This window comes from Sprattus sprattus (genome assembly GCF_963457725.1).
Source record: "Sprattus sprattus genome assembly, chromosome: 4".
Taxonomy (NCBI): domain Eukaryota; kingdom Metazoa; phylum Chordata; class Actinopteri; order Clupeiformes; family Clupeidae; genus Sprattus; species Sprattus sprattus.
Genome location: NC_137923.1, coordinates 38,522,990 through 38,549,568, shown reverse-complemented (window position 1 = coordinate 38,549,568; position 26,579 = coordinate 38,522,990). Strand labels below are relative to the sequence as shown.

The 26,579-nt window shown below is 43.3% G+C and overlaps 2 protein-coding genes across 3 annotated transcripts; both read left to right on the top strand.

The window, feature by feature from the left end:
* Positions 1 to 1,432: 1,432 nt before the first annotated feature.
* Positions 1,433 to 9,866, top strand: shisa7b (shisa family member 7; the record flags this gene model as incomplete). The annotated part of the gene is made up of 5 exons (XM_080837099.1): positions 1,433 to 2,151; positions 2,582 to 2,730; positions 4,911 to 4,973; positions 6,120 to 6,305; positions 9,070 to 9,866. The coding sequence occupies 5 exons, from the start codon at positions 1,433 to 1,435 to the stop codon at positions 9,864 to 9,866; spliced, it is 1,914 nt and encodes a 637-aa protein (XP_080693225.1).
* Positions 9,867 to 13,488: 3,622 nt separating this feature from the next.
* Positions 13,489 to 25,972, top strand: znf865 (zinc finger protein 865). Of its 2 annotated transcripts, none has more exons than XM_080837086.1 (2): positions 13,489 to 13,542; positions 19,544 to 25,972. In XM_080837086.1, the coding sequence occupies exon 2, from the start codon at positions 20,361 to 20,363 to the stop codon at positions 24,972 to 24,974; it is 4,614 nt and encodes a 1,537-aa protein (XP_080693212.1). In that variant the 5' UTR covers positions 13,489 to 13,542; positions 19,544 to 20,360; the 3' UTR covers positions 24,975 to 25,972. The 2 variants fall into 2 exon arrangements, with proteins under 2 accessions (XP_080693212.1, XP_080693211.1); XM_080837085.1 differs by lacking the exon at positions 13,489 to 13,542 and adding an exon at positions 14,280 to 15,141.
* The last annotated feature ends 607 nt before the right edge of the window (positions 25,973 to 26,579 follow it).

Genomic DNA, 26,579 nt, shown 5'->3' with positions numbered 1-26,579 from the left:
CCGAGTTGAGTCCAGAACAAAGACACTTGTGTAAGGGGGTCTCTCACACATAGAACCCTAATTTTTGACGCCCACCTGCCCCTATGCCTCCAGACACACTCTAAAGTCTGCAGCCCTTTCTTACACTGCTTGTTTTATTCGTCAAAAAGCACCCCCTCGTTTAGGTTGTTCTAAGCCTTCGTGACAAGTCTTGTGCTGCCCCTTTGAACTGCTTTGAATTGAACTCACAGCATTTTGCTTGATTGCCGACCAAGGCATAAATATTGCTCGTGTCACCGAAGTATTCGTTTTATTAGGAAAACTTTCCTACCAAAACTTATATCCTTCAACCTTATGATAGTTGGAAGTTATTTACTTATTTGCGATTTTGACACCTTGCATGCTGTTAGATTTATAGATACTAGTCACACTCCTGCAGAGATTCGTTTGTTGATGTTGATAATCAACACTGCCAAATATTAGTCGAAACATAAACCCTATCAATATTTGTTTACAAGATGACAGCAGCCCTGACAGCTGTCAGCAAAATAGTTTACAACTCAGAGAAGAGCAGAGAAGTCATTTGATTTCTATTTTGACACTTCCCTGACAGAAATGCTTGTAGGTCTGATGGCTGTGTTGTGCCAGTTTGTGTGATTTGACCTGCTACATGGTTATGTAGAGGCTACTTGCAGACAATGTTTTAGAAAGTTTACAACTCTGAGAAAAATGTTTACAGCCAACATTTTTCCGACAAAGAGAATCATTTTTTGGGCCTTGAGTAGTTGCCAACCTGAGTTCAGGTTCTGAACAGAAACACCTTTTATTGTGTTGCCTATTTCTCTCGTCTTCAGTAGTGATCCTTTTTTTAAAGTTTACCGTGGTTGCATATTTGTTCTGTTTACAGGACAGCGCTGTCCACCTCAAAGACGTCAGAGTTGGATACATGCAGAGAGTACCTGTTTACGCTGTATATTTCTCTGACCACCTCTACCATGACATCAGATCCTTTATTTGAATTTGGATTTCTACTTCTAGTATCAAAGGAATAAGTGTTCGCTAGTGCACATTTTATGTAAGAGACTTAGTCTGTTACAAAATATCCTCTGTGTTTACATTGCTAACTGCTAACTATCAGAGATTTTCATTAAGGATGGGAGAAACATGTTTACACTAAGATGTGACTATGATATGCCATAATACATGCTTTTGCTTGAATATAAAACAGCTTAGAACTCACATACTAAAGAGTTTGCATACTTATGTATGCATAATTAACTTTGAGGAGAGATAAAGGCTTTAGATTGTCATACTGACATCCAGTTTTTGTTTTAAGAAGATAAACTGCCTCAAAGACGTTCCTCCTTGTATTTCTTTACAATTCAGCTGCTGTGTTTGTAAAACTAAAGGTTTTATGGCCTCTGCATTTCAAAAGTTGTTTCCTCCGTGGACAATGAGGCCAGCGGTTTCTTCAGCCATGCCAGCAGCTCTCACTCTGTTGTGTGCCCTGATGCTCGGCGTTGCCACGGCAACTGGGACTCTGACCTCAGAGCGTCGCCTGACAGCCAACGGGAGCCCCATGCTGGTGCTGCTACGGGGCCTTGGCAGCAAGCCCTTTCCCCTCCCTCCCTCCCCTGTCAATCCTGGACGGGCCAAAGAGGCAGCCGCCATGGCGATGGAGCCTAAGGGTGTGGAGCTCCTTCCCAAGCCCCTCCCGCAGATCATGCCTCGCAACCTGACGGATGCCATGAAGCCCCCCCTCGCGCCCGCTCAGGTGGCCCCCCCGGAGAAGCTGGTCAACATGGACATGTGCCGGGGCTACTATGATGTCATGGGCCAATTAGATGTTACCTTCAACTGCTCCAGGGGCACCTTCATCTACTGCTGCGGCACCTGCCACTACCGCTTTTGCTGCGAGCACTCGCGCAACCGGCTGGACCAGGACTCCTGTACCAATTACAACACACCTGACTGGGCCGACACGCACATCTCTACCACCCCGCCCTCCGGCTGGGGGGCCGGCCCGACCTTCGACCCTGTGCAACAGCAGAGCAACACGGCGTATGTGATCGGAGGCGTGCTCTCCTTCACGCTGGCTTTGGCCATTGGCCTCAAGGTGGCCTTCCACAAGGTGTCCCGACGGCCACGTAACAGGGAGATTAACATGCCCAGGCGAGTCGCCCCAAAATCACTCTGCAAATGTGTTGTGATGGATAACATTTAGAGAATAACAAGTCATTCATTTGGTTGCTTTCATTTCTACCATAGACAGATGTAGATGACAAATTATCATACATTACATTTGTTCAAGATATTTGATTGTATTATATTGTATTGGTTGTATTATTTGAGAAAAAGCTTGATTAGAATAGTTATCTCAATCTGATCTCTCTTGTACATTCACTGAATAACATTAGATAGCAAGTACACTTAACACTCAAATGGACATTTGTTACCAATATTGCAACAAACTGAACCAAAAAAAAAACCTCCCTTACTGTCCTTTCTTCCTTCTGCATTTCTCCTTTTATTATTTATAGCATCTATTCCTGCCACACGTCCCCTTGTCTGTCCTCATTTTCTTGACCATTCTCCTCCTCAGGGCTTTGGTGGACATCCTGCGGCACCAGTCCAGTCCTGGCCAGCAGGGGGAGCGTAACAACAGCACCAGCCTGACCAGTGGCCAAGGCAAGCTTGGGCACCCACCCAAGAAGCTTTACACACCTGCGCTGCCGAGCAAGGACAACCGCCGTGAGTTCCCTCTCCAGGGGCGGGGGGAGAAGGGAGGTAGGGATGGAAGGAGGGAGGGGGTAAGAGAAGGAGAGGCTAAGGGAATGAGGGAGGGATATAAATGTGTTCAGTTAGGGGTTTGGGATGTGAGTTAAAGTTTGCTGATACAAGCAGAGGAAGTACAGGATGAGCTAGTATGCCTAGTAGTGGCTGATGCTGCAAGGGGGTCACTGGGGCACAGACTCCCCCGACGACACAGAAATAACAAAAATAAACAAATTAAAATGGAATCCTGAGCCATACGTATCACATTACTTGGCTGCAGCTCTTATCTTTCTCAGTGGCTCAGACGAAGCGCAAGCTAAGAAAACATGAATTATTTTGGATGGTTGCCCTTTGTGCCTAGTTGACATACTGTACTGACATATCTGACACGATTCTCACAACATGAGTAGACGGTATTGCTTTTCCCTTGACTGATCTGTCTATGGAATATTCTCTTGACAGAAATACAGTATTTGAGATGTTATCAAGTGAGCCGCTTTGGGCATCATATAGCATGTTTGTTAATTAATCTTCACCGTTGGCAGAGATGAATGGTGGCTGGTACTAATGTTAGCAAACATAGCTAGCTTATACATGTATATGCTTATGAATCATTCCTATTTAGCAGTTCACTGACACTGCCACAGCTTAAACAGATTTATTTTCCCACACAACACAAATAGTTTATATTGTAGCTTGAGTCTTTTTTTTTTTTTTTGTTAGTTTTTGATGTAGATTTTTTGGTTTACAAATATTTTGGCTTGGTTGATGCCAGGAAGGCTTTTTCATAACCTAGTGATAAACCTTCAGTTGAGGTTCAACTCAGACATTGTGTTTTTGTTGTGAATTTATTAAACTCATGTGAGTCATTTAAAAGAGGATGAAATGATCTTTTGTAATACGTTATGAAGTAGTGTTTTATTGCATCAGGGTTCCAACCAAAATTTCCACTTGCTACCACTGTGAAGAAGTTACCTGGGTAGGATTAGCTGCAGTATTGCATTTTGGAACATCGGAACAGATGGCTTGGGTGATGAGGTGGTTACATAAATAATGCAATAATGCATCAGCCTATTATCTACGTAAGTCGAATGATAGATTTGAAATAACTGCTAGTCAAGTTTGAAGCAGCTTGTAAGTCAGAAGAGAAAAATGTAATTCTTTAGTTTAGCACTTTCAGTTGAGGAAATGCACTTCATGTTCTATATTTCTAGAATATACTTTTAGTTGGAGGAAAGCACTTCGTGTTGGATGAACCATGAAAATGTTCATAAAAAATACATGTTTAACAATGCTGCACTACTTTGAAGTTCAGTAATTAAACTTTTAATGAAAGTTGAGTAATTACATTAAAGTTGTATAATTTATGGCATTAAAATTTAAAACACTAAAATGTCAGCAGAACCACTCAACTACTATTTTCAGCACATACAAATGTTTTTCCAAATAATCTGAAATTCATATTATGTTGTTTTACTAATGTGTATCACGACTAGGAATACTCATTGTATGGGGAGAGAGAATGTGCAGGTAGAGCTGTTAAATGGCTATGAGATTGGATTAGTTATGTGGGGATATAAAGGTAGGTGTAGTAGTGATAAAGTTGAAAAGGGCTAGGTCTTGCTTGGCCAAATTGAAATTAAATTACTTATGAGTATATCTATTGGGAGACAACTTGTGGAAAACACTGGTAGAGACTCATATGCCCACATAACCCACAACAAATCTTAACATCATCATTAATGCATTTTCATGTTTGAGTCACTGGCCTTTGTGTTGATTTATACCACCACAAGACATTGAATTGGCTTATTGAGAGTAGACCATTCAACTGCTTTCCACCAACATTAAGCCAAATTCCTATGTTGTTATCTCCAGACATAAACTGTATGCATCTGGCTTTGTGAGACTCCCAAGACTCATAGGTGACATAGAGTGCACACATACATACAGAAATATACCCACAGTAAGGGAGAGGTGGAGAGTAGGGCAGGGATACTGAGGTAAAGGATGAGTTTGTTTAGAGTTACCGATAGGACAGGGTGCCATGTCGCGTTGGCCAACAGTGATGACATGGTGATGTGAGAGGGCAGGCGAGCACGGGAAAAGGCACACAGCCACGATGCATCCTCAGTGTTGCCTCTGCTCTCTTGCAGTTGGAAACGTCCAACACAATTTAGACGTTTCTGGGTCCAGCCCCAAACATACGGCTACTATTGGTAAGCCAACCGGTACAGGTAGTGAGCGTGCCTTTTTCTGTATGTGTGTGTATGTTTGTGTGTCTGTGTCGGCAGCCATCTCTGGTGTATGCAAGTCTGCTCCCACAAGTGTTAGATTATCTGCCTGTCCCTTTGCACTCTTTTTAAAAGCTGCCTTGCCAGACTCTTTCTGTCTCCTCCTCATCCTCCTCCTCCTCCTCCTTTCTCTTTCTCTTTCTCTTTCTTTTCTGTCTCTTCCTCTCTCTCTCTGTCCTTCTGTTCCTCTTCTCTCTTTCTATCTCTCTCTACCTTTCTGTCCCCTTCTCTCCTTCACTCTCCCTCTCTGTCCTTCCCTGTCTTTCTCGCTCCGTCTGTTTTATTTTTTTGCCTGTGTGCTCTGTAACTGGGTCTGTGTAAGTCCACCTGGAGTTGGGCTCTGCTTTCAATGTGCTCAAATATCAGTCTGTGGAATGCCTCTATCACTGGGGTCTGTGTGTGTGCGTGTGTCTGTGTGCGTACGCGTGCGTGTGTGTGTGCACGTGAACACTCCTGCTTAAGTCAAGGCCCTTCCTGAAAACAGGTCACCCATGTATGCCGTGGGTCAGCAGCACCCATATGGAGGCCCCTCTCCTAGTGCACATTTCATTGGGAACAAGCGGGTACCTGTAGCATAGCATGGATCACCGTTCTTCACTGTTCAGTCCTGCATGATTATCAATTGATGGTGATTGGTACAAGTCTGACTGACGCTCTGTTAAATCACTGGCAGGTGATTGAGTTGTTTTTATTCTTTCTTTTTGATGACAAAAAGAGAATGGCCATGTGACTTTCTGACCAATCACTGTGTCCCCAGTTGTACTCAGGAGATTGTTCATGGGACTTCCATGATAGCCTACAAACTTCCAGGGTAATGTTCAATGCCCCAGCAGAGTCTGATTGTTTCTAGGGGGATGTTCATTACACCAACCTAACATGGCCTTGTGGAAAATAGTGTCTAGCTGTTGTCTTTTATGCATGCGATGATGGCACAGCTTTTTTGAACCCAAACAAGCTGTTTTTCCCCCACTCTGTGTCAATGTACTTTACACTATCGGTTGTATTTGGACGAATGAGACTTTTTTATCACGGAAAGATTTGCTTACTCTTCTTCTTCTCCTGTTTCGTCAGAGCGTGCACCTCGCATGAACAATGTCCAGCTGGCCCCTACGGGCACGCTGCTGTCCAGCAAGCACATCGGGGGCAGGCCGCCCTCTTCCCTCTCACACTCCTACCACAACCTGGCTCAGCTGCCCCCATCCTACGACGTGGCCATGAGGCCTGAGTTAAGCCGTTACAGCTCCCTCAAGAGGCTTGGTAAGAGAGTGAGGGAACAGTGGTGTGAATGTGATGGATGTGTGTGCGGGAGAGAGAGTGAGAGTGTGAGAGAGAGAGAGAGAGAGAGAGAGAGAGAGGAAAATAAATGTGCCTATGCGTATATTTAGTGTGTTTGTTTGTGTGTGTGTGTGTGTGTGTGTGTAAAGGAATCTTTATGGTACTGTGAATGGGTTCGAATACACATACGCGTTTTTTTTTAAACGGGACGCGAGAAAATGCATTGATTCCTATGGTACGGCGCGCTTTGCGTGTGCGCCCTTTCTCCTCCACGCGTTGCGTCTTTGTAGCGTTTTTTTAGGTGCGCTCAAAAGTTGAACTATTCTCAACTTTCCAGCGCAAGGCAGGGAGGCTCGGGTGGTGTTCGGCCGTAGCCACAGAGGTTTCATTAGGCAACAACACACATGGGATTATCCCTTACCTACCCCACTCCCACGAGTGCTATATTGCTTTTATAAAACAATTCTACAGTCAACAATTACCATTTCAACACAAAGTTATTGATTAAAAATGGTTTATTTCGCATTGTTTCTCCGCAACAAAAAATAGTTCCATTGTCAACGTCTTGGTTTGGAATTATAAGAATTTTGAATGCGCTTTCATCGCGGAGTGATTTATTATTAGCTGTGAAAAGTCTATACACCAGGCTGTTTTGGCCACTGCACTTTGCCAAGGCGTTACTGAAGAGTCTGCGCCTGTAAAAAGATGCTTATGTGTATTCGAGCCCAATGTGTATTTGTGTTAAATATTCAGTTTAAAGTTGGTGTCCAGACAAAGATTAGGGTTTTCTAGTGTTTCACATGTCTACAGTGGTTAAGGTTAATTCTTAGAAATATGGGTTTTAAAGGTTGTTTGTGCTTGATGCATCATGGGCCAATTTTAAGCCAGCATGGGCCCATAATGACCATGCAAAGTTGAGTGTGGTGAGTGTCAGGTAGTTCTGTGAACAGGGTGAGAATGAATCAATGTTAGGACACAGGATAAACCAATGATGTTAGAACTTAGCTAATCAGTGTTAGGACTGTTGGTGCTTCTCCACTGATGAGTGTGGGGTTAACATATGTGAGGGTCTGTTTTTTAATACAGTTATGGCAGCTCTCTTCAGCTGATATTTCAATTGATTCTAATTCCTTTTCTGCACTAACATAGTTCTATTAACACCCTTGTAATATCTGGGCAAGACTTTTACTCGAGTAAATATTAAATATATAACAATATTTGTACTGCAAGCTTGAGTTTGTGTCTTTGTTTATGGTTACAACACAAACAAATCTGAATAATTACAGTGCATGAAATGCCCTGTATTGTTATTCCTAGGCTTCTTCTTCTTCTTCTTCTTCTTCTTCTTCTTCTTCTTCTTATTCTTGTTACCTTTTTCTGCGATTAATTCAGCCCGAACCGCTTAACGTAGAAACTTCATTCAAACTTTGTCGCGTAGGTCTTGTAAACGACACTTATGCTATGTATTTTTCACTTTTCTAAACTTTATACTTTTTAAGATATTAAAGAAAAACAAATATAGATTTCTCCCATTGACTTACATTGGGCCATTATGACATCATAATAGGGTCTTTAAACTGGCTTGCACCTGTGCTACTGACACCTGTGCCAAATCAAAGGAACCTCTTGTCTCTCTGTCCCTCTCAATTTAACTGTAACTAGGAACATTAAGACACCATCCATTCTCTATTTTTTTTTCTCTCCATCTCTCCATCTTTCTCTCTGTCAACTTTCTCTCACACTCAATCTCTCTTCTTCACTCCATTTTTATCTCCTTTTTTCAATATTTCCACTCTCTCTTTATCTCTTCATCCAGAGCCACTCTTGTTCACTCTTCTTTCCTTCTTCCACTCTTCTTTCCTTTCTTATTTTCTTCCATTTTTCTTTTCTTCTTCCACTCTTCTTGCCTTTCTTTTTCCCTTCATCCACTCTTCTTTCCTTCTTCCACTTTTCTTTCCTTTCTTCACTCTTCTTTCCTTCTTACACTCTTCTTTCCTTTATTCTTTCCTTCTTTCACTCTTCTTTCTTTTCTTATTTCCTTCTTCCACTCTTCTTTCCTTTCTTCTTTCATTATTTCACTCTTCTTTCTTTTCTTCTTTCCTTCTTCCACTCTTCTTTCCTTTCTTCACTCTTCTTTCTTTTCTTCTTTCCTTCTTTCACTCTTCTTTCCTTTCTTCTTTCCTTCTTCCACTCTTCTCTCCTTTCCTTTTGTCTTTCCTTCTTCCACTCTTCTTTCCTTTCTTCTTTCCTTCTTTCACTCTTCTTTCTTTTCTTCTTCCTTTCTTAACCTTTGCATTTCATGCACTGGTATTTCCTTCAGGAAATGCATTTTCTAGTTTACCACTGTTATATTCGGCTCCATGTATGTGAGCATGTGATTGAGTTTTGTGAGGAGGAAGAAAGCAGGTCACATTAAAGAACCCTCCTTTCTACAATAGATGATTACAAGAATTAAGCATCTATGGGTGAAGGCTTATTCTCTTCGGTATTTGGTCAAGTTGTAGTATGAGTGTAGTTTTAACATTTAGTGCCTCTCTTGAGCAACTCTTAAGACTTTAAAAACTTAAGTCTAATCATTAGATCCATGTGAGCTTTTTCAAGATTAGTTATCATTCATTCTTTCTCGAAAATATCTGATTTGATTTTATCGCCGGGGCTTGTTTTCCTTTCTACCAGGTAATATTTTACATGTTTTCACTGATAATAATCTCTTTTATATTATTTGCTTTTACCTCTCCCTCTTCAGAGAAAGATCTGGAAGACTACCCGGGCTACTATACCTCTAAAAGACGGCCTAACAACGCCCCCCCTTCCTTTCACTCCTCTCAGCACCATCTGCACTGGGGAGGCGACTACACCCTAGGAGCCCGAGGCACGCTGCCCCTTCACACCTCCCGCTCCCACATCCACCTACCGGCCACACCCAACCCGTATCCCCTGCCCCCCTCCCAGTCGGCCTACCATCCCGGTTTGGAGCCGCTGTCCCATCCCCCACGCCGAGTCATGTCCCAGGATCAGCTGCTGGCGCTGGGGGAAGGCAACACGCTATCCCGTCTGTCCAAGAACCAGCAGCACCAGTACTACAAAGCCATGACCATGAGCAAAAGCTCCACCGCCACCACTCTCCGCAGGTCCCACGAGCGCCTCCTGGTGTCACCCGACCGGCTGGAGGAGCGAGCCAGGGCAGATTTCGGCATGCCCCCGACCATGCCGCGCCTCACCAGCCACCAGAAGGCCCAGTCACAGCAGAACGTGTGCGCCACACCCTCCTTGGACCGCCACCACATGATCAAGATGAACTCCCACCCCTCCTCCGGTCGCGATATGGAGCGCAGCCACCCTGGAGGGACCATGGGCTGGGCCGAGAGTGGGCATAGCTCTGGGGGAGGTGGGGGCACTCTTGGTCACAATGCCAGGCGGATGGCCTTCGCCACCAAACGGCAGAACACCATCGAACAGCTCCACTACATACCTGTGGTGGGTGGCGGGGGAAGTGCCGGGCAGTCACTCAGAACAGGGAGTAAAAATGAAGTTACCGTGTGAGAGAGAAAGAGAAAGGCACACAGAGAATGAGGATTGATTTCAGAATGTTAACTTTTTTCAAATCAAAAGAGGATGGGCTGAATATGCCTGACTCAAGTGAGGAAAAAGGGTGACAGGGAGAGGTGAAGGCTGAATCGAATAGATGAGAATGGAAAGATTGCAGCTCTAACTTGTTTGAAGGATGAGAGCGATAGAGACAGTCGTAGGGTCAGAGGGCCTCTCTTTGAAAAAACATCAGTGAGGACGAAAGAGATTCCTTGTCCCACCTTTTCCTCACTACCCAAGTTTGGGACCCACCCAAATTTCACTGAGATAACTAACCCTAGGCCATAGATTTTCTCCTTGTAGCCTATGTATAATAAGCATATGAAACTACTATGAAACCTACAAGTTATGAAGAGGGTTGCATTGAAGCTCCCATATTTGACAAAATGATGGTTATGTAAAAGAAAGTGGAATTAATCATCCATTTGGTGATATCCATTGTGTTATTTGTGGAACCCAGTGTTTTTTTGAGTAAATAATCATGAGACTGTTGTCTGGCATAGCAAAAACATGCAGTTTAATCTGAAGTTTTGCTTCGTTCCATCCTCTGAATCTGAACAACAGCGTGATTCATAGCATTTATGAAATTGTCTGCCAGTTGAAAAGATGCATAATTGGCTTGCAATGAGATGATGTAAACACTCAACAAGACACAACAACTTGTAATCAATAGCAAAGGCCGTATGATACTGGTGCTTTCTTTGAATAGATTAAGAAGAGACCGCAAAGTTGAATTGTTAGTCAGTTCATTCCTGGCATGAACCTGAATAATGGCATAAATGTACCCACGGCATTTTTCATCACAGCTCTAACCAAGTTTGTTTAATACAAAATCACTTGGTAAAAGAAGAAGTCAATTTTTTTATAGGACTTGAGCTGCCCTTTTCCTGACAATGTCTAGCACAGTTTTTGCCAGTGCTTTGGTGTTCAATTTGTGATTCCATATAGCCCTGCTTTATTATAATGGTAGCATGGAAATACCAGCTCTCATTGGATTATTCAGAAGTAAGCTCCCCGGGTGGAAATATTTAGAGTGCCCTTGTCTGGACATACATTAAGGAATACAGGACAAGAGACAAACACATAGCATTTCCCTGGTGGGTAGATAACAAGACGAACACATTCGAGGGGGTGTGCTTTCTGTAGTGTAGTGACTTGTTCAGGGCTTAGCTTGGTGCGTGTTTTTCATTGGATGTGCAGTGGGGAGGAGATGCAGTGGGCTTTCCAGATGCACTGCTGAGCTGGAGTGGCCCTGCGGAGGCTGTGGCTGTGGCTGTGGCTGTGGCTGTGGCTGGTCATATCTGATATGCCTGATCTGGTCAGGTGCTGGGGCATAAAAGCAGAGATGTCAAAGTCACCATGTCCTCAACAACATGAGAACTCTGTGCAGGGGAGGGGCAACGTGTGTATCTGTGCGTGAGTGTGTTTGTCTGTCTGATGGACTCTTTTACTCCAAGGGCTACTCTAAAGTCTCTGTATATGTGTTTGTCCGTATACTTCATGTTATGCCCTCTATTTGTTTGAAATGTCACAATTTATGATGTGTCATGGTAAAAGGTTATGTATTCACCTTTCCATGAGCCTATAAAAGAGGGTGATAAACCAAACAAATTCTGCAAAGCTTCTTTATTGTGGTCCTGTGATTTTGAACCTTAATTATAGAGACACCCTTTTTATGTTGTTTACATGCCTGGGAGAGAAATGAGTGTGGTCTCACATTTTTCTGTAAATCGGACAAATGTTTTTCACTCATCTATCATTTAGATTTTGTCATCAGATGGCAGGAACTTCCCAGTTAACCTGGAACTGTTTTTAACAATGTTATCTGAAGGGTAAAGCCAATACTGACTGTTTCCTGGCTTTCCACACAAGAAATATCTTAGGTTAAGTGTTGGAGTTAAGTGTTTATTACTGTATTAGACCAGGTTCTTACACACATGGATTATAAATGCTGATGATTTATGTTGATAGCCTATACAGTCATGGTTATGCTTCCTATGGATTCTAGTTCATTATTATTAATACCATAATTCTTGATTATCCTGTTTTTTCTTTTTTTTTGTCTGTAGTTTCATTGGTGTTCCCTACATTCTGAATATTCAGTTTAAGTGGATTTAACATTTGTATGTTGACTTAAAAAAAAAATGCAGATGCAGTCTTGAAAAGACAAAACAGCATGTGAAAATGTCAAAGACAGTGTTGACAATGTCATAGTGCTGACTTAAGATGTCATGGTGTGTATGTGTCCTGTGCGTGCATCTGTGTTTGTGTGCCTGTGAGTGTATTCCTGTGTCTGTTTCAAGAGAGCTGAATCTCATCTGATCTGACAGCTTTGTTGCGGCTTCAGAGAAATGTGCTTTATAGGAAAAGTATGCTAAAAATAATTGATTTCTCTGTTAGGTAGCTTCTTGATTTCAGGACTCCCAACTTTATTGAGAAAAAAATGCATTGACAAGTTTGCAGGATCAACCACCCTGTAGTTGTGAGTCAACTGAAACTTGATGTTTAAACAGTTTTAATATGTTTCAGTAGAGGCAAATGATAATGATATGACGGCATTTTGAGGGAAGAAAATCGTATTTATTGTGATATTTACACTTTTTGTGCTATCCTACATTGGAAAAGGTGTACTTGAAATCCAATCTCATTTTACAATGAGAAGCTATTTTGAAATATTTTTTAAAACAAAAATTTTGGGCAGAAAAGCTGAAAGCAGACAATGTTTCAGAGTATGAAGGTCCAGTCATTTTTTAAGATATAATAATCTCTTAGGTTTGAAGAGAGATAGCCTATTGTTATTGTGTAGCTATATTAAGTTGCTTATACTGAACCCTGGCTTTGTGTGCCTGTTAATGTCAGGGAAGTCTATAATTGTGTGTATGTGTGATTGAGTGACTGCATACTCTAATGAGAGCCAAAGTTACATATTTTGTGAGTGGCTTAGGCTGCCCTCAAATAGGCCTACCTTGTTTTTTTCCCATGATGAGTTTGCAGCATGACATTTTGATAAAGACTGAACTACAAATCTTTGAAATTAAGGGCTGAATTGGCCCTGGGAGAGTGAGACATATGTATTAATCTGCATACCTCTGAAATGTGTGTATTTGTTACAGAATAAGATCATCCCAATTTCTTTGTTTCGACAAATTGAAATAATTCCAGTTATCAGTGGTATCCTACATTTGTAGAATAATGTTATTAATGATAACAACAACAAAAATAAAAAAAAAATACAACGAGTGAACTGTTTTATTTGTGTATGTGATGACAACGGTTTACCTCAATTTTACAAGGTGCCATCTACAGTAGCAGTAGACTGGCCTTTTGTCTATCACACATAGCAGTTATTTTGTAGATCGATGGAAAGATAGGATCCTTTAATGTTTTGACTAGGCTAAACTTTTCATAACCTATTTTTAAATGAGTCGTTCTATGTTTTTTCTTTAGCTGAATCGTCTATTGTGTATCCTTGGATATGCCTATTTGCTTTGAAGCCACAAGTTCAAAGCATATTTTCACCTAGGCTGTCCAGACATGCGCCTTTCCTACTTCCAGCAAGTGAGGCGTTCCCGACGTTCGCCATTTTGAGGGGCCGGGTCGCGGGGATTTCGTGCAGGCAGAAGGCAGCATGGTAAAATGGCTTCGAAATGTTAGAAACCCCGGGTGCACTCCTGGACTCCGCGATTTCGACCATGCTTTTAAACCGTGATACGCTAGGGGTTGTTCCACTTGCCTTATGTTATGAATTAATTATATTTAATGACCTTGTATCGCATATGTCATGAACATCTGGCTTCGTTCTGTTCTAGGAAGTATGTTTGTGTCATAACCACCACGCATGTGCCTCTCGCATTATAGTAACGTTAGTTCGTTTGAAATATTACCATTGATATAAAAAGATTACAACTTATAATAATTTACGTAATCAAGGAAAATAAATTCGCTCAGTCCTTTAAATCCGGTTACTTGCTCTAACGTTAGGTGAACATGCCTCCTCGAGTTGTGAGCAGCCAAGAGGTTTCTATTGTGCTGGACACATTTTATTGTTCTTTGCTGTCAGGTCTCGAAGCTGACCATACCATGAGGACATAGGCTACTTTTGCAAACGTTAGCTTGCTGTATAACTTTCTCCAGAGAAATATACACACGGGAATAACCATACAAATGTCAACGAATACATTAAGTAATCCAGATGTGTGTCATGTATTACGTTCCACCATCAACATATAGTGTCATTTGAATTTCCCTAAATTCTATAAACAAAGAAATATCTGGCAGCAGCACGGGCAGGTAAACGTGTAACACTACCCGGAACCAAATGTCATACCGGAAACGACCACTTTGAAGTCAAGCGAACATAAGTATTCATAGGAAGACGGGGACACCAAAAATTGACACGGGGCGGAAAATATTCCGCTGAAAAAAAATACTTAAATATGAATGGTTATGAATAATGAGGACATTTTGACATACAATAGCGGGTAAACAAGCAATACACCGGCGAGTGCGCATGCAAAGGACAAAATACTCGGCATTTGAAAGATAGCTAACCCAGCGGAAATTGGGTTTGGTTAACGGGTCGAAAACAGAGCTGTCGTCGGGCCGATGGGGAGGCCTTCGAGGTGTTTTTCGGTTGGAGGAAGAAAATGACCTGCTAACCTGAACTCGGATGCCGCCTTTGTGTGTGCTTCCCGTTTTTGGAATCTTTTATGCAAGGCTTAACCATATAAAGTCTATTTTTTTCCCAAGCGAACTGTTAGGGATACCTTGTTTTTTTGCCAGCCATCAGCGCCAGCTATCAAACTAGCCAGATAGCTTAATTAGCTAAGTTAGCAAGCGAGATGAAAACGAAACCCTGTATTCACTTGGATGGGTAGCTCCGTTGTTGGCCAAGTGGAATAACATTCTTCAGGGGTACTGTGTACTCAAGAAGTATACATTTTATATTTTTTATCCTTCGACGCTTGCTTTTGAAAATCAGAGAAGTAACTAACGCAAAGGCCCGAGTGTTAGCTGTGAAGCTATTACCGAATGTCACATTATTGTTGTTTTTTTATGTTGCATGAAAGGATTTTTTGCTTTTAATATCGCCGGTGTGGTACCAAGAAATGTGATTAAAGAAGAAATTCGGCTGCCCCCCTTCCCTACACCCCCCTTTTTTAATTCTGCGTTCAACCTCCCGCTGTGGAGCATCAGGTTCGGATCGCTTGACGACCCGCCAAACCTTCAGGTAAGCTATTGGTTTGCCATCTAAACCAGGAAGCTGTATTAGTACCTAGTTATTGTTTATGTTGATACAGAATGTAGAATTTTTCCAGTATATTGCCTACAATTTCACTCGAGAGCGAGTGAATGGTCCTGCAGCACAGACAAAATAACCACCCCGCAGAGCACGAAAGACAGTGTTTTTTTTTTTCCTTTGATAAGGAAGTTTTCATTTGCATTTGGGCTTTCAAAACTATTTTTAAAACGCCTTAGATTTTTTTTTATGATCGTGTTAACGTTATACCTTAAACGTTAGGCCATTTGCACAATATGTGTTAGGGACTGAGTGTAGGCTATTTTCAGTAGCGTCGTATTTTGGACTTTGATGATTCATTTCTAAAAATGACAGTCTGTGAATTAACAGAGAATGTTGCTGGGCCAAAGTGCAAATCAGGTAATCCGCTCTATTCCATACCTGAGTTTAGAGGCCTGTCATGTCGACCATGTCGCCATAGTTTGACTGCCCTGTTTGGTAATAGGCTGTTTCCCCAAAATCCTCCAAAGAGAGAGAAAATCCGCATCTGTTGCCAGCACCGACATCACATGTGCATTAACTGCTAGTCCTGTCTTTTTGTACGTCAACACTCAGAAAAGATAGCCCTACCTGAGGTGGTGGCTTAGTTCACACTACCTGACAGTTCATGCTAGGCCTAAGTAATTAAAGAGAGAACCCAGATTAGATCATGACCTACTATGTTTTTGTTCTTGTTGTTGTGTAAGGTGGTGTTGTCTACGTTAAGAAATGTGTTGTAGACTTGTGTATTTATGAGTGCTACATGGGGGTTACATGATAAGGGTTTTGGTACGGTGTGTCCTTGTGTACATTTGGTATAGAATACAAGCATTACAGTTCTGTAACTGAGTAGTGTATATGATTTAACTCTAAGGTTAGACAATCACTATCAAGACTCATTATGGGATCTCTGTTAAAAACTGTTGTATAGGTAGATTCTACTTTGATGCACGGATACTGTTTTTTTTAAGTAGTCACTTGGATATTGAATTTTGCCATTAATATTTTTGTAAGTAAGACTAGTAAATTGGCTGTTTCTGTGTGTTTCTTGCAATCCTGAGTATAAAGGAAAGTCCATGTGACTGGAAGCAGCATGATAACCATAGAAACGGCAGAATGTTTGCTAACTTAGCGGCTTGCAAACAATTTGCATGTACATAGTCCACTGGAAATTAAAGTTATGAAGGTAATTGTCTGCTTCAAACGTTTTACTATTTATTTATTCTTTGCATACATGAACTGATTTGCTGTACCAACAGAATAAGAGTGCTTTGGTGTAGACACCACTCAGATTATTCTGTACAGATTGGAGCCTTATGTAGCTGCCACTCAAGTTATGGTATTCTTCCATGCCCGAGACTGGGGGAGGGCTTGTAGCTAATGGTGCGTTTAGGTTTGGTTTCAGGTCTCAGTGAGTCCCATTAATTTAGCAAAAATGGTCAGCATGCATTACACATTTTGATTTGTACTGGAAACCTGTTTTTGCCCATATTAGGCCTATCTGAACAATAATAGGAAAAGGTACTAAAGGAGACAGGCCTAAATCATGCATTGATGTCAGGTCAAGAATTGTCCCCCCCTACCCCCACCCCCAAATGTTCCATGCCGCTACACTGACATCATAGCCTATTACACACTGGCACAACACATTTGTTACATTGTATTTGCTCATACATTACATATATGCAGTTTGTTTCAAGTGTCAAAGGGTACTTCACTGGGCCCTTATTTCAGGCTTATAATAGTTTTGGTGAAGATAAGTTTGACATTTTACTTGCAGTCTAAGCAGCCATTGCCCTTCCCCCAATTCCTCCCCCCCACTAATTGTAATAGAGATTGTGGACAAATGGTTCTCTTACTGATGGAGTTTTGATTACTAGGTAATAATTTGTCTTTTCCTCGCCTAAGGCCGAAGCTCTTATGTGGTGGAGGTGGAACCATTTACAATTTTGGGCAGATTGCTGAAACATGATGCTTTCTTCATTTAATATGCTACTAAATGTTAGAATGTTATAATAATCAAGGAAACATGGGCCTACACAGACCAGCAAATTATGAATTGCACTTTAATGTTGTTTAAGGATTATTACTGAAGTCATGGATTTGTTCATTTAAACTAGCCTAATGTTTGTTAAGGTTTGTTAACCTTAATGTACAGCATTACCTACTTTTTAAATATTTATTTAGAGAATAATATATCCTTTACATTTAAATGACATTTTTGACATCATGGGCTAGAAATTAATTTAAAAAACAAAAGCAATCATACCAATTAGGCATCTAGTAGAAGTCTACATCAGAGTAAACCACAAAGTCTTTGTGTCTTTTGTAAGAGATTAACTTATTTATCAGTTAGTCTTGTGTCATAGTGTAATCTTCAAATGCAACACTATCAGTTATATTACTCAGTATATAGCCAAGTATATTAAGCCATATTGGATTGCTAAAAAATGTGTTTTGCAGTTTAAGTGGAACACCATCTATTTCTTTGGAATTGCAAGTTCACAAGAAACAGTTGGTTGAATAAATATTAAATGTGAAACGCAATAATTTTTTTTATGGCACAGCAAGCTAAATGTAGCCTATCACCAGTGGTGCTGTTGTTGGCGTTTGCAAGGCAAGTGGGATGGCTATTAACTTGTTAGTTTGCTAGTTTTCAATGAAAATTTCATAATGGCTATTTCATTTTGAGCATTTTCTACTACTGTGCATCTTTTGACCTTTCCTGAAAAGATTTTAGCAAGGAAAGCTAACGAGTGGCAGTGGTTTTCACGAGTGGCAGTGGTTTATTAATTGTGCAACAAGCAAACTTGGTATGGTATTGATTCAATGACTGGCTACAAACAAGGATGCTGGTGAAACAATTTTACATCCAGGGTTGGACGTTGTCTACTGAATTGCCATATGAAAATGATTTCAGTGAAACATTGGTATAGCCTAGTTGATGATTTTGGGAGGGCGGGGTCGTCTTGTGGGTTACTCCTATAAAGGTACTATATTTTGCGCTCTTGTTAACACATCTATGTTTAACTATACATATAAATCAGTTTTACGACTCCACTTGATTCCGGGAAAATCCCCACAAATGAGGCGTGATGGTCAAACAATGGAAAGTTGTTTTATCGGATATCCTAAATCGACCGTTAATTACCTTTAAAAAAGGGGGTCATTCGTTAAATTTGGTGCAGCCATATCAGGGAAATGGCGAAATCTTTAAGGTATCATTATCTCGACAGGAATACAAAAGTCAAAGACTGCTTTTATCTGTTGTACTCCTACGTAACCTGTTCAGGGACTGAAATTCATTGAAGTTGTCCTTCATATGTATATCGAATGTCTATTCATGAAGTTATTCGCTACCCCATCCAAAGATTCAATTGTGAAAGATATAGCTGCCTTGTTTAAATTACTTTTAAGTCCAAAGAACTTCATGCTCTGTGCAATTTCAGTAGCTTCTTCATGAGGATGATTCTTCTCCGTATGCGCAATGGATATACTATCAGAAACTTTACCAGTCAGCTCTTCCCTGCCGACAACTTTTATTTACTATTTGTAAGCCTCTAAAAAACATACTTATTGGCAGCTTACATGGTGCATTTTTACATTTAAACCCACCTCATGGACACACATCTGCTGTATTATTTAAATAAGTTAAGAAATATTTACGGCCTACCTTCCAGCTCATGTTTTGCTAGTGAAAGGGCTCTGACGTTAGTCCACATTTGCTGATACATTGCCTTTTATACACTTCAGCACAGGTCAGTTATGAATTTAAACTTCCATCGAAGATGTTCAAAGATTTTTAGTTTTCTTTTGTCCCAAACAATTAAACACGTCTAAATGTATAATCTGTCTCTTGTCATTATTCTGAGATGCTAACTCATTATTTAGAAAAAGTTTGTCATTATACTTACAGGATCTGTTTTGTCTTCAACACATTGCCAGAAATGGGCTTCCGTAGCATAATGACGAAAGTGGAATGTTTCTTAATGATCGGTATGCCAATAAGGCTTTGCAAAAGGGGAAACTTTGTTATTTAAAAACAAGCTACTGCCAAAACTGCATGTGAGGTTAGCATCTGGCACTATTGGATCTGTTTTTTGTCAATGGTAAATCTTTTGAGCTCAGTTTCTGTAAATGAGTTTCCAGAAAGACATGACTCATTATCAATGCTCTTAAAGAAATGGTTATGAAGAGATTCTGTACTGCAGTAAACGCATTGAAAATTGTGGGATGGCGATGCAATGTTTCATTTTACTCAGTGCCTTAACAAAACATTGTGAGCAGTTCTATACATGTGTCTGTGTCAAACTGACCCAACATCACTTAACCATCTGCTCTGTTTGTCCCTCAGATTCTGCATAAACCCTGGGCCAGGTGGAGAAGGTGAGACACTCAGGAGGAGGTGGAAGTGGAGTCCCGCTGTGCCTGGCTCACAGAGGAAAACTCTGGAGGATTGAGTGTTTTCAAGGACATCCTGGTGTCTGTGGAGTTTCTCAAGACGACTGGGGGAAATCCTAACTGGCAAGATTAAGTTGGAACAGTTGGTTGACCTGCATATCATGAACTTTATGAAGTTTTAAAGATTTTGGCTGTAGACACTAACTGGACACTTTTGGGCACTCTGCTCGGTAGAGCTTTGTTTTTGTTTTAGCATATCTCACTTTCTATTATTTAATCACAAACTTCTGTTTGACATCTGTCATTCTGGAGTCTAGTAGGTACATTTTAATTTAAACTTCCACGATCAACGGCAATTTTAAATTGGAAAGCACAGAAAGAACCCAGAGTTGTTTTATCAGGAAAGACAATAAGCCAGTACAACATCAGACTTTACTAATAATCCTTCCAGACGGTAGTATTCCTGTGTTATCTTTTAATTTATATAGCATTATTCATTAGTGGACCTATAGGGACAGTCACCACAAAATAACCCCCCCACCCCCACCCCCTTTCACTGTGCTGTACAGTCCGGTGTCGATTCTTTGGGAGCCTTTTGGATTTACTACACCCTTCCTTCAAGCAGACTGCATTCGGACTGTTTTTGCAAGAGCGGCATAAATCCGAGAGGAACTGTTCCTGCTTGCCTTAGTGGAGGTGGGATTGTCCTCTAAAAGAGGCTGGGCCACGGGAAGCAGCCCCATCAGCAGCCCCTGAGCAGCTAGTGGGAAATGTTCCAGTTCGGCAAATACCCAATGGACATTTTAGAAATGCTGAGTGGACACCAGGCTCACCAGTTCAAAGGCCTGGGTTTGGAGAGGCAGTTGCAGCACCAGCAGCAGGTGCAGCTGCAGCAGCAGTTGCAGCAGCAACAGCAGCAGCAGAGTGAGGCCTCTGTTCTCTCTGGCCTTGGCCTTGGATCTTTGCAGAGTTCCAGGAGTAATGCCTTTGCAGATTCTTCCTCCATATTTGCCAAAATGAGTGCACCCCCTCCTCCTTTACCCCAGCAGACTCAATCCTCATCATCACAGAGCTCAAGGAAGTCAAGCAAGATGAGCAGCAGCAGTGGCAGCGGGAGCTCTTCGTCTGGATACCCCCAGTTCTTGCGACCCTTCCACCCTGCCGAAGCCGCCTTGGCCCAGGAGCAACTCCACTCGGGGATGGGCCGCTTTGACTTCGGCGGTGGAAGCAGTGGAGGAAGTTCAGGCGTGATCGGAGGAGTTGTGACATCTGCGCCCCCACCACCACCTTTACACCCTGGCCTGTCTGTACCCCAATCCCCTGGACCTTCCTCTTCCTCACCCTCACCCTCTAGTTCAACGTCCACCTCCAACAACCCCCCCAGCAGCAGCAGCACTGTGGCCTCCTTGGGTCAGCCACTTGTTGGATCCCAGTCTGATGCTCGAAGTTTACACCAGCAGTTCAGCTGCATGCTTGCTGCCAATCAGTACTATCTCTCTGGAGTGCCAGCAAATGCCAGCTTAGAGCAGTTTCTGGTACAGCAAGGCACCCATAACCATCTGGGATTGGGTTTGGGCCAAGGTGCTGGAGATTCAAATTCAGGCTTAGCGCCCCCCCCAGCTTTGCATCCCTCACACTCTCATGGACATCCCACTCCCCAGCCCCCACAGCAACAACAGCAGCTGCCACCTCATGCCTTATCACACCCCCACTCCCATGGCCATCCACACCACCCGCTACACCCAGCCCCTCAACCCTCACCTCTGGGAGGCTTTGATTTTCAAGGCATTCCAGTGCTCTCTTCCAACCAGTTAGCTTCCCTGATGCAGCAAGAAGCGGGCTTACCTCTTCCTTTGCCACTTCATCTATCTGTCCCCAAGGATGAAGGGAAGGGAGAAAGTGGCTCTGGGGCAGGAGGAAGTGGAGGTAGTGGCAGCAGGAGAAAGAAGGCTATGGCCGGCTACCTGCCCCAGAGGAAAACGGATGGCAGCAGTAGCAGTAGCGGCAGTAGCAGTAACCCTGGCTGCCACAGCAGCTCTGCAGGACATGGTCATGATACTGCCTCCGGCCTGGTTGGAGGAGCTGGAGGGGTTGGTTTGAGGGGTCTTGCTGGAGACCCCTCATCCATCCTCTCTTCTACACCTTCTTCCTCCTCTTCTTCAACTGTCTCCTCCTCCTCCTCTTCCGCCCCATCCTCTAGCTCTGCCTCAGTGTTAGTTAGCAATGTCTCACAGCACTCTAAACAGCCTGCTAACCAACCTCCCATGGCTCCAGCTCCCACACAACCAGAACCAGAGCCCTTGTATCACTGTGGGGAGTGTGGCAAGTCTTTCACGCACCTTCCTAGCCTTCGCAGACACATACGCACCCATGGTGGAGATGGAGAGGGTGCAAGGAGTGGCAGTAGCTCCAATCTCAATGCTAACCATCACCAAGCTGATACAAGCCTCCCTCATTCAACTCAGGATGGGATCTCTCAAAATGCTCATCACAGAGACCAGCAGTCCAATCCAGACCCAACATCATCGTCCTGCCCAAGCCCAGAGCGGACCTACTGCTGCTCAGACTGCGGAAAGGGCTTTAAGAAAAGGGGCCATCTCCTTCAGCATGGAGTCATCCACTCTGGAGCACGTCCCTTTGCCTGTGGTATCTGTGAGCGGTCTTTCAATCGCCGCGAGTCCCTCACAAGACACGAGAAGATCCATGAGGAGAAGCCGTTCCGCTGTCCAGCATGTGGACGCTGCTTTAGGGAAAGCACTTCTCTGCTCAATCATGCAGCTTCTGGTACCTGTGGCAAACCGAGTAGGCGCTCTAGAAGCAGTGATGGTAACAGCTCTGTGAATTCAGCAGATGGAAAGTCAGGAGGAAGTGGAGAATATCACAGCAGACAGGTAGGAGATGGATCAGGAATGAGCTATGGGAAAACTGAAGAACGTGGTGGAGCTGGAATGTCTTGTGATGGTCTGTACCAGCAAGGAAGAGGTGGAACTTCTGGCGTCACTACTAAAACTGAGGGAAAATATGGCTCGGATTACAGGAATCGTTACCAAACATCATGCAGAGTTGATGACTACCGTCGCCAACAGGGAAATCCATCTCCTTGTTACTCTGCTGATGGGTCTTGCAGCAGTGGAATGACCGGTCCAGCACTCCGGAAAGCTCCCCTGGCGCCCACCTTACACCCTCATCCTCAGAGCCAGCAGCAACACCATCACCACCAACAGCAGCAGCCTCACCTTCCCCTCTCTTCCCTTCTGGATGACTCTGAAGATGAAGTCACCAGCAGTGCCATGTCTGCCATAGCTGCTGCTGCTGCTGCATCGTTACCTGCAGAATTGAACAACGAAGGTCGTGAGGAGAGAAGAGATATCATTGGAGGTTTGCTGGGAGGCCTTGGCTTCGGGTCCATGGGGGTATCTCCTAGCGGCCCATCTTCAACATCTGAAATGGACAAGTCGTACAGAACAGGAGGCGCCGGAAGTGCCCAATGCATGAGCGGCTCCATGATGCCCTTGTCCCATCCAGCTCAGCAGCCTAACCAGCAGAATCCCAATGCCAAACCCAAACGTCCCAGGAAGCCCAGGCAGAAGAGAGAGCCCCGACCTGGTGAAATTATTGTCAAGCGTAGACGGCGCCACCCAAGTGGACCACGTTCTGATGGGGAGAGACCTTACCTGTGCACCGTTTGTGGCCGTGGCTTCAGCCGACGTGAAACCCTCCGTCGTCACGATCGTGTTCACACAGGGGAGAAGCCGTTCCACTGTGACGTCTGCGGGAAGGATTTCAGAGAGCCTTTCCACCTCACCAAACATCAGACCGTGCATTCAGGTCAGAAGAACTTCAAATGCTCCCTTTGTGGGAAAGAATTTGGCTATGCACAGAGCCTTAAGAGACACACAAAACTACATCTGAAAGGGGATTTTCGGCCAAGAAAGAGTAACACTAAGAGCAATTCTGCTCAAAACCATGGAGGAGTTATCAGCCAGCATGGAGATCAAAAAAACTCGGGCTCATATTACTCGTATCCACAGGATAACTCGCAAGGATCCAACACCGCCACAGGCAACCAGGCCCCTGCTCGGCTCTACACCTGCGAAATCTGCTGGAAGTCCTTCCGCCATCACTTCCATCTGACGGCCCATCATCAAACGGTCCACGAAAATGGGGGGGAAAAGCTCTTTTGCTGTGAGGTGTGTGGGAAAGCCTTTGCATACTCCAACAGCCTGACCCGACACAGGCTGTCACAGCACGGTTTGTCCCAGCCCCCAACAAACCAGTCCTCTGGTGCAGGAGGAAGTGCCTCTGGGGGCGCAGGATCATCAGTGTCCGAGAGCGAAGCAGCCACTAATGCCCTCCTCCACCTGTCCTCAGACGGTGGGCCTCATGGGGGGCAGCCATCCCACTCCACCCACTCCCACACACAACAGCCCCTCCCCCAGCCAGCTGGCTACTCCCCCCTGTTCTATGTCCCCGAGTCAGGTCCTCATACCTCCGGCTCCAGTGCGTCTTCTCAGCACCACTACTCCCCCAGCGGCCACCACTCCACCCACCAGCAACCACTGGGGTTAAAAGCGGAGCATGTTTATCCAGGGAGCTCCTCCAACATCTTGAGCCCCGCGCCACCTCTCATTCCAATCTCCTCTGCTCAGCAGCAGCAGCACCACCATCACCACCACCACCAGCAGCCCTTTCAGTTGCCCCCCCTCCAGTCTCAGCAGCGCCCACCTCAGAACCAGGGGGAAGCCACGCACCCCAAAAAAAAAAAAAAAAAAAAGTTTAGTCTGAACAGCAGGGGGTCACTGATGGGCTATATGAACCATGAAAACTCAAAAAAATACAGACTGATGCGAAGGAAAAAGCGCAGACTTCAAAGACAGCTGAAAAGGAAGAAATGGATCCTGGCTCAGATTCTCCGCTCCAGAGGCGGGACTGGGAGCGGAGGGACGTGGCGCGTGGGTCGGTTAAAGTTCAGAGGTCTAAAGTCATTGGAGATCCACCTGAAGCGCTTCCCATGTCCCCTATGCCCCAGCACCACCTTCTCCCGCCATGCTTCCCTGCTCATCCACCATGCGACACGCCACCCCCCCAGGACCACTGGCCAAAAGGCGCGACTCACCTGCCCCGTCTGTGGTAAACGCTCGCGCCGGCTCCTGAGCGCACTCCGTCACCGGGCCTTCCATCTCAACCAGGGCTGCTTCTCTTGCCCACGCTGCCCCTCACGCTTCTGGAACGCCGCCCTGCTGGAGAGGCATAGGGTTGCCTGCCGGCGGGTGGGTGCTGCTGCCACTGGGAACTGGGGCCTGAAAATACAGATGTCTCCCAAAGGGACAGTTGGTGAGGCCCAGAGCGAGAGATCAACTGTGGTGACTGAGTACAGGCACTAAATATTTTTTTAATTAAAAATAAAGAAAAAAACAAAGAAAAAAGACCTAAGATATCTAGGGTGTTTTTAAGATGATGGGGAAGGGGGAGGATAGGACATAAGTGTTGGAGAAAGACATGCCTCTAGATATATATTTCACCCTTAACATAAACTCTTCCGGCCTGCATCTAAAGCAACATCAATATAAGACATGGAGCTCTAACTTGGATTCCTCAAAGGGGAAAGTACTCTAGTAAGTGTGACTGTTTTCGTAGCATCTCTGTCCTTTTTAGATGCATTCACCATATCCTTTTCCGTAACATCTGTTTAGCGGTAATGAATGCATTCAAATATGAGTGAATTAATCCAAACAGTACTGATTTTATTTTTCCTGTTTAGTTTTCCCTTGTTATTCCAAAAGTATAGTCTCTGTCTTTCTTTTGATAAGTGTAGTTTTTCTGTTTACTGTGGATTGTGCTTTTTTTTTTTTTGCTGTTGTTTTTTTTTGGGGGGGGGGGGTCATTTTGTATTGGCCAATGTGTATAGCCGAGAGAGGTGAATGGCTGGGTGGAGATGAGTCAGGTCAGTCTTTGAAAAAAAAAACTAAAAAAACAATGTAGTCTGATCATCGAGGATAACACGTTTAGACACTGTTGTTGTGAAGGTTAACTCTGTGAATAATATAATCCCTCATCAAAGAATCCCAAACACTTACCCTTAAGTAAAGACGTCAAAAATCATGTGCAGAAAAGAAACAGCGTTTTGATCTAGGGTAGAATGCATCGGTAGAGGCCATTTTCTGAATTGCTGATTAAAAATGAAAAGAGAAGGAGGAAAGAAACCATGGGCCTGCATAGATGAAACCGTTCCAAGTGTCTTTGTTGTCGAGGTTTTGGAACACAAGAGATGGGATCAGCCACCCTGTACTGTACAATTCGTATTATATTTTATTATATTATTGTGTTTTTTTGTTTTGTTTTTATATTCCAAGTATAAATTCTTTTTTTAATCATTTTTACTCTGTGCTGGGTGGGTGGGGTGTGACCAGGGGGGTTATCCGTGTAAGACGAGGGGTTTTAAGTGTATCCATGTGATATTTTTTTTTCTTCTCCCTCCTCTCTGGATTTGTTTGTCCTAGTCTCCCAACACGATCATATCCACACACAGACCTATAGTTCCCCTCTTCCCCTGTTCTTCCTCTGTAAACTAAAAATAAGAACTATAAATACTAAACGACTATCCTTTTTTTTCCCTAAACCTACAAAAGATGTTGAGACCCTCAAGAAATCAAATAAAAAGGTAAAAAGATTGCTTGATGTAGTGTTTTGTTTGACTATTGGTAATTGCCGATGTGAAAAACTGCATAGTCAGACCTGAATACGTAAGGAAATTGATATTTCAGAAATCACAGAATGTGCCGCTATGGAACATAAACACTTCAAATTGAACCTCATTTATATAGCACCTTTGCCGTATTGAATTAGTTATGAAAAGAGTTAGTCCAAAATGTAAAGGTGAAGATTATTTGAAAATTGTTCATGATTTTAAAGGCTGAAATACTAGCAGTGTTATACTGCTGGATGGAATGAATGCAGAGTCTGAATGCTTTGTCTTTCATGAGTATGTG